Here is a 12,748-nt window from a genome sequence, read left to right as displayed (position 1 = left end):
TGCGCATTATCAATATAGCATAAGCTTCCGATATGGCACGGAGGTGACAGGTGCACATTAATTTATACTCAACTTGACAGTAATGTTATTAAAATGCAGCTTTACTCAAAATGTAATCATGATGTTGATTCTCTGCCATATGTGGGAGGAAAAATACTTTACCATCTAGATTTCTCTGTGCGCATGCGTGGAAAGTATCCTGTATAATAAATGACAAAATACATAAATAATCTATAGATCGTAGTCACGGGAGAAATAATATTTATTAGTACAATGGTTATCACAGTGAGTTTAACAATAGCTTTTTTCCTTTTGTGTACATTTACACATTGTGGGAAACAAAGAAATATCAGAAATTTCTACAAAAAAAACAACTAAGAAATTTCTCTTCCTCATCCCCCTGGATGGAACTTTCCCCTATGCTCATTGTCAATTGACAACCACATTTTAATAACTTTCCTAGCCGCTTATACCATAATTGTGATCATTACTTACCAACTTGTTGACATTAAAGTGTCATGGTCCTGCAGCCCTTATCTCCGACAACAAATTAAAACCTATTTTAGTGCACATACCAGTCTAATATGTCCAGGAATGGTATTGATTTTTATGCTGATTAACTCTTTTATCTTTTATAAATCATTCTACTGTTGGAGCTGTGATTTCCTTTCCCTAACTTTCCAGAATGCATTGTTTTTATAATTTTTATGGCTTGCTTGATATTTACTGAGAGCCTGCCTGTCATGTCGGACGCTATTCACACTAGGGCGTCCGACAGACAGCAGTAATTCCACATTCGTCCACTATACGTTCTGTGGCGCCGGCTAGACTTTATCCAGGTTGTCTGGGGTTAATCTAGCTGGTAATCGGGTTGGAGGCTGGGTCACGCCTGTGGCCTTTAAATAGTCATTCTGGACTTTGGGCGTCGCCGATTATAGCTTGTGCCTTGTGCCTGGTGATCTCGGTTTGGAGTGGTGGTCTAGGAGAGGAAATATCGTATCTGGTGGTGTATTATCCTTTGTCATATTTCTCCTTCCTATATTTGTATTTGTTTTGCCCTGTGCACATTATAGTGTATTCCTGTATGTCTGCGGCGTGGTGCGTTTTCAGTTTTCCCTGTCTGTGCTTTCTGCAGGGGTTGGTGTGTGGTCTAATCACTGGGTGGCAGGTGGAGGTTTCAGCATAGGACTGAAACAGGAGTCAGGGTCAGGCCTGGCGGCCCAGACAAGCACACCATCAGTGTAAATTCTGGGAGAGGGACAGACAGGGTTTTCCCTAGTCTGAGGGATATCGCAGGGGCCCGGGTAATCAGCTGTAGTCTACCCAGTACCCGCATGACACTGCCTTTCTGACATGCTTGTATGCAGTATGATAGACAAGCAAGAGAACCGGTAGAAGAGAGACGAGGAAGATGCATATCCACTTCCAGTAGGGAGACAAAGACCCCCCATCCCGCCACTTACTGTAAAGAAACAACAAACATTTCCAATAGAGAAACAAACACCCTACTTACTGTGGAGAGACAAAGACTTGCTTCCATTTAGTTATGAAACCAAGACCCGTTCCGGCCAAGATCTGTCTCCACTTTCTGTAGAGATACCAAGAACTGTTACCACTTTCCATAGAGATACCAAGAGCCATCCCCACTTTCTGTAGTGATACCAAGACCCGTAATCACTTTGTGTAGAGGTACCAAGACCCAATACCACTTTCCATACAGATACCAAGATCCATCACTACTTTTCGTAGATATACCAAGACCTATCTGCACTTTCCGTAGAGTTACCAAGACCCATCACCACTTTCCAAAGACATACAAAAACCCGTCACCACTTTCGGTAGAGATACCAAGACCCGTCCCCATACCCCGTAGAGATACCTAGTGCCATTCCCATTATTCGTAGAGATAGCAAGACCTGTAATGACTTTCTGTAGAGATACTAAAACGAATTCCCATTTCTCATAGAGATACCAAGACCTGTGCTCACTTTTTCGTAGAGACAGCAAGACCCAGCTACACTTTCCATAGAGATAACAAGACCATTACCTCTTTCCATAGAGACACCGAGAGTAACGCACAGTGTAGGAAACACTAAGTGCAACACAAAGGGATAAGGGGAAGGGAACCCAACACTAAGGAAGGGAAGAGTGGAGACCCCTAGGCAGTTCTAACGTCACCCTGTCTGGCCTAAATGTTCCTAAATAGGTTCTGCACCTATCGCCGAGCAGGAACCTAATCCCTGCCTTACCCTGGCGATAAGTGCTGCATAGGGAAGGACAGGATGAGCACTGGTCAATCCACACTACCACTAAAGACAGCTGGGTTAAACAAACAAGGGGAACACTTATCTTTTCCTATAGAAAATCAAAGAGTCACCCCCACTTTTCGTAGAGACATAGACTAGCCTCCACTTCTCATAGAGAGACCAAAACTCACCCCCACTTCCCATAGAGAGACATAGACCTGCCCCCACTTCTCACAGAGAGACCAAGACCCGTCTCCACTCTCTATACTTTTTTTTTATTCCTGCTGCTTGTCAAATTTTACATTTAACAACAGACAGTGAAGAGCAAGTGGCACAGGAGGGACACACTTAGTATAGATTTTTTGGGGTTAAAAGAACATCATTTTTAAATTAAGTACCTAAACTGGTAGGTAGCAGGAGAAGCATTTTTATTTAGTTTATTTTGTGGCCTGTCCATATTGTGCTGCTGGTTGGTGTCACTATTTGCTACCACAGGATTGACTACTTTCCTTTGGCACAAAGTCATGGCATGACTTCCATCTCAATATGTAACAGCTCAGCTCTCACTGTCACGTCTCACATACTACTGACTCCAGTAGGTTTCCAAAATCAATACTTCTAGGAATGGAAGGTCACACCGGTGATATTGATCCTGTGAGATCCAGGGGGTTGAGGCTCCCATGTACCAACTGTAACGCCCTATTTGGTGAATGTTAGATTCATCTCTTTTCAGGGTGATGGAGAATTGTTAGGATAAGGCCCCAACAATTGTTGGGACATCACCTTACCTCTAGGTCCTACCTGACTATCACATGCATCTTCTCAACTAATTACAGACTTTTTTTTATCCTTTACAGCCCAACATTGAAGCCAAGTCTGCAGCCTAATGGCAAGCAATAACACAGCCAACATAGCCCAAGCCAGGAAGCTGGTAGAACAACTGAAGATGGAAGCCAATATAGACAGAATAAAGGTAGGATTAGCGCAGGGGCGGACACTGGCAGCTTGGGGCCCCATGCAAAAAATGTGTTTGGGCTCCTCTCATCGAGGTTGGTAGCTTCAGTGATGTAATCCCAGGAAAGCATTTTTAGATTACATTTGTTATGAACTAATTGTATCTATGGTCCCTACATGATTTATCAGTTTAACTGTCATGGTATTACCGCGATAGTGTGGAGCCAGAAGACTGCAAAGTCTGATTGCTCCTACTCCAGCACGGAGAAGAAACACTTCTCCTTCATGTTTACTTCTTCTTTCAGAACAGGGGTTAATCGGCCATGTTGGAAATCCCTGTGCTCACAGCTGAGCTCGGTTAGCCACTCATTTTCCCTTTATAATCTGTGCTCTGATACAAATCCTTGTCAGAGCAAGCATTTGCTGCATGGCTAACAGTGGGAGAGGAGTTCTTATGAGAAGGAGAGATGGAGGAGCTATTAGTGACTGTTGTTTGGTTTATATGCATGATAATTCCCTATCCTTCTCTGTTTTGGTTTATTCCCCTACCGTCAAACATTTTCTGTTAACCCTTGTTTGTGTTGCCTTGTTTGTCGGGTTGGTGTACTACGGTGCACAGTAGCGCCCTTCTTCCCTGTGTGGGGGAAGAAAACAGATGGAGGGCTAACTCAGGAGATAAAGGCAAGGGCAGAGACCCCAGCATCTTCACCATCTGAAGTATCCCAGGAGCAGGGCGAGCTAGGGTGCCCACTAGTGTTATGGACAGGGAAGGAGCCCCTGGTCCTGGGTCATCCGACAGCTATGTCATGACACGTATGCTACGTAATGTCCTGTGTGATGAGCAGATGCTATTTATTCTCCTGTATGATGAGAGGATGCTATGCGATATCCTGTATGATGAGCGGATGCTATGCAATATTATCCAGTATGTTGAGCGGATGCTATGCAATGTCCAGTATGATGAGCGGATGCTATGCAATATCCAGTATGATGAGTGGATGCTGTGTAATGTCCTGTATGATAAGCAGAGGCTATGTAATATCCTGTTTGAGGGGTTGACATGCTCAGCGGCTTCTTAAGGTAGACACAGGAACGTTTTGGTAGTAAATTACCTGCTGGTTTATTATAGTCAGCATATACCAAAGCAGGTTTCAGGAAAAATAAGCAGAGGAAAACAAAACAAAGTGCAAAAAAGTCCATTCTCTGCAGGTTTCACCCGCAGAAGCCACACAATGTCCTCAGGTCCTCCTGGAGCCACATGGGAGTTCTTCCTCTCCCAAGTCACAACAACAACTGACTCTCCATCCATACAGACTTTTTAGCCCAGACCATGTGATGATCACCTGACCGTGACCTCATCTCAGGTCCTGTTAGTACACATGCCAGTATCAGTGAGATACTGATTTGGCTTTTATCCTAAGTCATATTGCACGACTCGTTACGAGGGTTGATTGTGACTTGTAGGATCGCTACTTCCAACAGGTGGCGCTATAGAGTTAGGGTACCATCACACAGTGCCATTTTCATCGCTACGACGGCACGATTCGTGACGTTCTAGCGATATCGTTACGATATCGTTGTGTCTGACACGCTACTGCGATCCGGATCCCCGCTGAGAATCGTACGTCGTAGCAGATCGTTTGAAACTTTCTTTCTTTCGTCTAGTGTCCCGCTGTGGCGGCATGATTGCATTGTGTGACACAGGTTGTATACGATGTACGCACAGTAACCAACGGCTTCTACATCGCAAATACGTCATGAAATTAGCGCTCCAGCGCCGTGTATTGCAACGTGTGACCGCAGTATACGACGCTGGAACGATAATCATACGACGCTGCAACGTCACGAATCGTGCCGTCGTAGCGATGAAAATGGCACTGTGTGACGGTACCCTTAAGTCCTCTTTATCTCAGAAGAGGCAATTTGCATACACATGCCAGTGTCAGTTCTGCAGAAGGAGATATGATGAGCACCCTCTCTCCCACTCTATGGGTGCTCACATAAAACCAGCCCATATATACAACTTTAAATTAACCCTCTCAGCAGTGGAGCGCCCCCACGTTAACCCCTTTACCCCCAAGGGTGGTTTGCACGTTATGGACCGGGCCAATTTTTACAATTCTGACCACTGTCCCTTTATGAGGTTATAACTCTAAAAAAAGGCTTCAACGGATCCCGGTGATTCTGACATTGTTTTCTCGTGACATATTGTACTTCATGATATTTATAAAATTTCTTTGATATTACCTGCGTTTATTTGTGAAAAAAACGGAAATTTGGCAAAAATTTTGAAAATTTCACAATTTTCCAACTTTGAGTTTTTATGCAATAAAATCACAGAGATATGTCACACAAAATACTTAATAAGTAACATTTCCCACATGTCTACTTTACATCAGCACAATCTTGGAACCAAATTTTTTTTTTGTTAGGGAGTTATAAGGGTTAAAAGTTGACCAGCAATTTCTCATTTTTACAACACCATTTTTTTTAGGGACCACATCTCATTCGAAGTCATTTTGAGGGGTCTATATGATAGAAAATAACCAAGTGTGACACCATTCTAAAAACTGCACACCTCAAGGTGCTCAAAACCACATTCAAGAAGTTTATTAACCCTTCAGGTGTTTCACAGGAATTTTTGAAATGTTTAAATAAAAATGAACATTTAACTTTTTTTCACAAAAAATTTATTTCAGCTCCAAGTTGTTTTATTTTACCAAGGGTAACAGGAGAAAATGGACCCCAAAAGTTGTTGTACAATTTGTCCTGAGTACGCCGATACCCCATATGTGGGGGTAAACCACTGTTTGGGCACATGGTAGAGCTCGGAAGCGAACGAGCGCCATTTGACTTTTCAATACAAAATTGACTGGAATTGAGATGGGACGCCATGTTGCGTTTGGAGAGCCCCTGATGTGCCTAAACATTGAAACCCACCACAAGTGACACCATTTTGGAAAGTAGACCCCCTACGGAACTTATCTAGATGTGTGGTGAGCACTTTGACCCATTAAGTGATTCACAGAAGTTTACAGGTCCTTCTCAAAAAAATTAGCATATAGTGTTAAATTTCATTATTTACCATAATGTAATGATTACAATTAAACTTTCATATATTATAGATTCATTATCCACCAACTGAAATTTGTCAGGTCTTTTATTGTTTTAATACTGATGATTTTGGCCTACAACTCCTGATAACCCAAAAAACCTGTCTCAATAAATTAGCATATTTCACCCGTCCAATCAAATAAAAGTGTTTTTTAATAACAAACAAAAAAAACCATCAAAAAATAATGTTCAGTTATGCACTCAATACTTGGTCGGGAATCCTTTGGCAGAAATGACTGCTTCAATGCGGCGTGGCATGGAGGCAATCAGCCTGTGACACTGCTGAGATGTTATGGAGGCCCAGGATGCTTCAATAGCGGCCTTAAGCTCATCCAGAGTGTTGGGTCTTGCGTTTCTCAACTTTCTCTTCACAATATCCCACAGATTCTCTATGGGGTTCAGGTCAGGAGAGTTGGCAGGCCAATTGAGCACAGTAATACCATGGTCAGTAAACCATTTACCAGTGGTTTTGGCACTGTGAGCAGGTGCCAGGAAGCATGAAGTGCTCCAAAATCTCCTGATAGCTAGCTGCATTGACCCTGCCCTTGATGAAACACAGTGGACCAACACCAGCAGCTGACATGGCACCCCACACCATCACTGACTGGGTACTTGACATTGGACTTCAGGCATTTTGGCATTTCCTTCTCCCCAGTCTTCCTCCAGACTCTGGCACCTTGATTTCCGAATGACATGCAAAATTTGCTTTCATCAGAAAAAAGTACTTGGGACCACTTAGCAACAGTCCAGTGCTGCTTCTCTGTAGCCCAGGCCAGGCGCTTCTGCCGCTGTTTCTGGTTCAAAAGTGGCTTTACCTGGGGAATGCGGCACCTGTAGCCCATTTCCTGCACACGCCTGTGCACGGTGGCTCTGGATGTTTCCAGACCAGACTCAGTCCACTGCTTCCTCAGGTTCCCAAAAGGTCTGGAATCTGTCCTTCTCCACAATCTTCCTCAGGGTCCGGTCACCTCTTCTCGTTGTACAGCGTTTTCTGCCACATTGTTTCCTTCCAACAGACTTACCATTGAGGTGCCTTGATACAGCACTCTGGGAACAGCCTATTTGTTGAGAAATTTCTTTCTGGGTCTTACCCTCTTGCTTGAGGGTGTCAATGATGGCCTTCTTGACATCTGTCAGGTCGCTAGTCTTACCCATGATGGGGGTTTTGAGTAATGAACCAGGCAGGGAGTTTTTAAAAGCCTCAGGTATCTTTTGCATGTGTTTAGAGTTAATTAGTTGATTCAGAAGATTAGGGTAATAGGTCGTTTAGAGAACCTTTTCTTGATATGCTAATTTATTGAGACAGGTTTTTTGGGTTATCAGGAGTTGTAGGCCAAAATCATCAGTATTAAAACAATAAAAGACCTGACAAATTTCAGTTGGTGGATAATGAATCTATAATATATGAAAGTTTAATTGTAATCATTACATTATGGTAAATAATGAAATTTAACACTATATGCTAATTTTTTGAGAAGGACCTGTATAATGCAGAGCCGTAAAAATAAAAAATCATATTTTTTCACAAAAATGATCTTTTCACCCCCAATTTTTTATTTTCCAAAGGGTAAGAGAAGAAATTGGGCCCCAAAAGTTATTATACAATATGTCCTGAGTACACAGATACCCCATATGTGGGGGTAAACCACTGTTTGGGCGCATGGGAGACCTCGGAAGGGAAGGAGCGCCTTTTGACGTTTCAATGCAAAATTGACAAGAATTGAGATGGGACTCCATGTTGCGTTTGGAGAGCCACTGATATTACTAAACATTGAAACCCCCCACAAGTGACACCATTTTGGAAAGTAGACCGCCTAAGGAACTCATCTAGATGTGTTGTGAGAGCTTTGAACCCCCAAGTGTTTCACTACAGTTCATAACGCAGAGCCGTGAAAATAAAAATTATTATTTTTTCAACAAAAATTATTTTTTAGCCCCCAGTTTTGTATTTTTCCAAGGGTAACAGTTGAAATTAGACCCCAAAAGTTGTTGTCCAATTTGTCCTGAGTACGCTGATACTCCATATGTGGGGGGGAACCACCGTTTGAGCGCATGGCAGAGCTCGGAAGGGAAGGAGCGTCATTTGGAACGCAGACTTAGATGGATTGGTCTGCAGGCGTCACATTGCGTTTGCAGAGCCCCTAATGTACCTAAACAGTAGAAACCCCCCACATGTGACCCCATATTGGAAACTAGACCCCCCAAGGAACTTATCTAGATGTGTTGTGAGAACTTTGAACCCCCAAGTATTTCACTACAGTTTATAACGCAGAGCCGTGAAAATAAAAAATCCTTTTTTTTTTTTACACAAAAATTATTTTTTAGCCCCCAGTTTTGTATCTTTCCAAGGGTAACAGTTGAAATTAGACCCCAAAAGTTGTTGTCCAATTTGTCTTGAATACGCTGATACCCCATATGTGGGGGGAACCACCGTTTGAGCCCATGGCAGAGCTCGGAAGGGAAGGAGCATCATTTTGAATGCAGACTTAGAAGGATTGGTCTGCAGGCGTCACATTGCGTTTGCAGAGCTCCTAATGTACCTAAACAGTAGAAACCCCCACAAGTGACCCCATGTTGGAAACTAGACCCCCTAAGGAACTTATCTAGATGTGTTGTGAGAACTTTGAACCCTCAAGTGTTTCACTACAGTTTATAACGCAGAGCCGTGAAAATAAAAAATCTTTTTTTCCACAAAAATTATTTTTTAGCCCCCAGTTTTGTATTTTCCCAAGTGTAACAGGAGAAATTGGACCCGAAAAGTTGTTGACCAATGTGTCCTGAGTACGCTGATACCCCATATGTTGGGGTAAACCCCTGTTTGGGCGCACGGGAGAGCTCGGAAGGGAAGGAGCACGGTTTTACTTTTTCAACTCAGAATTGGCTGGAATTGAGATCGGACGCCATGTCGCGTTTGGAGAGCCCCTGATGTGCCTAAACAGTGAAAACCCCCCAATTATAACTGAAACCCTAATCCAAACACATCCCTAACCCTAATCCCAAAGGTAACCCTAACCACACCCCTAACCCTGACACACCCCTAACTCTAATCCCAACCCTAATCCCAACCGTAAATGTAATCCTAACCCTAACTTTAGCCCCAACCCTAACTGTAGCCTTAACCCTAGCCCTAACACTAGCCCTAACCCTAGCCCTAACCCTAGCCCTAGCCCTAACCCTAGCCCTAACCCTAACCCTAATGGGAAAATGGAAATGAATACATTTTTTTAATTTTTCGCTAACTAAAGGGGGTTTGATTTACTTTTATAGCGGGTTTTTTTAGCGGATTTTTATGATTGGCAGCCGTCACACACTGAAAGACGCTTTTTATTGCAAAAAATATTTTTTGCATTACCACATTTTGAGAGCTATAATTTTTCTATATTTTGGTCCACAGAGTCATGTGAGGTCTTGTTTTTTGCGGGACGAGTTGACGTTTTTATTGTTAACATTTTCAGGCACGTGACATTTTTTGATCGCTTTTTATTCCGATTTTTGTGAGGCAGAATGACCAAAAACCAGCCATTCATGAATTTCTTTTGGGGGAGGCGTTTATACCGTTCCGCGTTTGGTAAAATGGATAAACCAGTTTTATTCTTCGGGTCAGTACGATTACAGAGATACCTCATTTATATCATTTTTTTATGTTTTGGTGCTTTTATACGATAAAAACTATTTTATAGAAAAAATAATTATTTTTACATCGCTTTATTCTGAGGACTATAAAACTTTTTTCTTTGATGATGCTGTATAGTGGCTCGTTTTTTGCGGGACAAGATGATATTTTAAGCGGTACCATGGTTATTTATATCCGTCTTTTTAATCGCGTGTTATTCCACTTTTTATTTGGCGGTATGATAATAAAGCGTTGTTTCTTGCCTCGTTTTTTTTTTTTTTTTACGATGTTCACTGAAGGGGTTAACTAGTGGGACATTTTTATAGGTCGGGTTGCTACGGATGCGGCGATACTAAATATGTGTACTTTTATTGTTTTGTTTTTTTAGTTAGATAATGAAATGTATTTATAGGAACAATATTTTTTTTTTTTGCATTTTTTTTTGGAATTTTTTTTTTTTTTTTTTTTTTTACACATGTGAATTTTTTTGTTTTTACACTATAACATTGCCCCGGGGGGGGGCATGATGTTATAATGTAAGATTGCCGATCTGACACTTTGCTGTGCGCTGTGTCAGATCGGCGATCTGACGTGCACAGCTCCTGGAGGCTTCCCGGCGCCTGCTCTGAGCAGGCGCAGTGAAGCCACCTCCCTGCAGGACCTGGATGCCGCGGCCATCATGGATCCGGGCCTGCTGCAGGGAGGAGGAGGTAAGAGACCCTCGGAGCAACGCAATTACATCGCATTGCTCCGGGGGTCTCAGGGAAGCCCGCAGGGAGCCCCCTCCCTGCACGATGCTTCCCTATACCGCCGGAACACTGCGATCATGTTTGATCGTAGTGTGCTGGGGGTTAATGTGCCGGGGGCGGTCCGTGACCGCTCCTGGCACATAGTGCCGGATGTCAGCTGCGATAGTCAGCTGACACCCGGCCGCGATCGGCAGCGCTCCCCCCGTGAACGCGGCCGATCGCGCTGGACGTACTATCCCGTCGGTGGTCATACGGGCCCACCTCGACAGGATAGTACGTCCGATGTCAGAAAGGGGTTAAGGGCAATGGGGTACTCGGTACCAGGTCCTTCTCGGTTCTGGGGATGTCACGGTGGCCCGACCCGGTCCGTGGCCCTTCTGAGGGGCGCCCAATTAAAGGTGTAGTTTGTCTGGTGTTCGTGACGCCACCTGTGGTATTCGGTCAGGATGACCGACACTGCTTAGGGGTCCGCTGGGGTGATGGAATGGCAGCTAGATGGTATACCTTCCCACAGGTGAAGTATGTCCCCAGGGCTTCCCAGATGTGTAGGTAGTGATGGTGGACGATGTAAGGCGCAATGAATAACGAGGACACAAGGTTGCAGTCTCTTTACCTTTTACTGAAGACTTCAGCGTCCACAGTCCAGAGTACCGTTCACAGGGCAGGCGGAGTCCGGCCGGTCCGAAGGCACATCCAGAGTTCCCTTATCCAGGTGGAAATCAGTAGCCTTCCTACTAGCGCCTGTGTGTTGTAGTACCTCCCTGCTGAGCACCACGGGATAGTCCTCACAACTTTCGTGGATGTTTCTGATCTTCTCTCTCTCTGTCCCCCAGATGGTATGGATAGGACAACCCGTATGACGGGGTAGGCCTGGAGCTTATTTATAGGGACCCTAGAGACGCCCCTCTCCCACAATTTGCCTCCGTGTCTTCTTAGGTATTAAGGTCGGGCAACCAACTTGGAATTGACTGCCCTGCCGGTCTCTGAAGTAATAAGTAGAGTCAATTACTCCCTCGGTGTTCCGGCCACCAGCTACGCTCCTCAGAAGGAGGCTGCCGATCTTGGGGCAGAACTCCTCCCAGTATTATCTCCTTGTGCTGTGACTTCGTTTCTCACTCTCCACAATACACTTTGCTTCGTGTCCTTTCTTAGGATGCTGCCGCAATAGGTGCGGGCGCAGCTCCGTAACTATCTATCTCATGCTTGGCCTCTGTCAGGATCCCACCCCTGACAGGGACCCTCTGTCTGCAGCTCAGATGTTCCTCCTTCTCCCCCTGTCTGCCTGACAGGTCCTCTCTGGGTCAAACCCAGGTAGCTTCTGCCTCACTTCCTATCCAACCCACCAGTTTTACCCGTGTGTGAGGAGTGGCCTAATAGATAGAACCTTTGCTCCCCCTGGTGGACTGGAGTGTGAAGTGTAGTGTGTGACTTGTGATACCTGGTCAGGTGAACTCCTTTAGTACCATCAGACGTAATATCACTCCCCCTGGTGGAAGAGCGACATTACTGCAACGACCAGGACTCTGGGGCGCTGCACTAGCGTGCTGGAGGAAAACTATCCTGGTGATGCCATGATGCGCAGTGAAACATATCTCCCTTCACATACAGCGCCAGTGACCCTGTCGCATATTCCCCCTCTCCCAAATCTGGGGGCTTTTAGAATCTTCAGACACTAAACACGTAATTCGGGAGAGAGCATCCGCATTACCATGTAACTTCCCTGGCCTATGCTCTACATGGAAAGTGAAGTCTTGAGGGGCTAAGAACCACCTAGTCACCAAAGCATTCTTACCCTTCTTTTCTCTCAACTATCTCAAAGGGGCATGGTCTGACACTAGCTTAAACCTACAGCCTAGAAGGTAATACTTCAGTGTGTCCACGGCCCACTTTATGTGTAAACACTCCTTCTCAACAATTGCATAGTTCTTCTCGCAAGAAGACAGTTTCCGGCTCAGATACAGGATGGGATGCTCTTTTCCATTGATTTCCTGTGACAGCAGGCTCCCAAGCTAACTTATGAAGCATTGGTCTGGACCACAAATTCTTTGCTAAAGTCTGGTGCGCCCAGACCG

General features: G+C 44.4%; 1 protein-coding gene across 6 annotated transcripts in view; it reads left to right on the top strand.

Annotated features, from left to right (window-relative positions):
- The window catches only part of GNG2 (G protein subunit gamma 2), a 227,317-nt gene that overhangs the window by 187,458 nt on the left and 27,111 nt on the right, over window positions 1–12,748 (top strand). For all 6 annotated transcript variants that reach the window (XM_077270153.1, XM_077270145.1, XM_077270135.1 and 3 more), the window contains one exon: window positions 3,104–3,219. In XM_077270153.1, the coding sequence (XP_077126268.1) occupies window positions 3,133–3,219 (87 nt within the window). In that variant the 5' untranslated portion in view covers window positions 3,104–3,132. The remainder of the gene's footprint in view (window positions 1–3,103; window positions 3,220–12,748) is intronic.

Source organism: Ranitomeya variabilis, chromosome 1 (genome assembly GCF_051348905.1).
Source record: "Ranitomeya variabilis isolate aRanVar5 chromosome 1, aRanVar5.hap1, whole genome shotgun sequence".
NCBI classification, from domain to species: Eukaryota; Metazoa; Chordata; class Amphibia; order Anura; family Dendrobatidae; genus Ranitomeya; species Ranitomeya variabilis.
The sequence above is the reverse complement of the archived record's forward strand: the minus strand, read 5'-3'. Positions and strand labels throughout refer to the sequence as shown.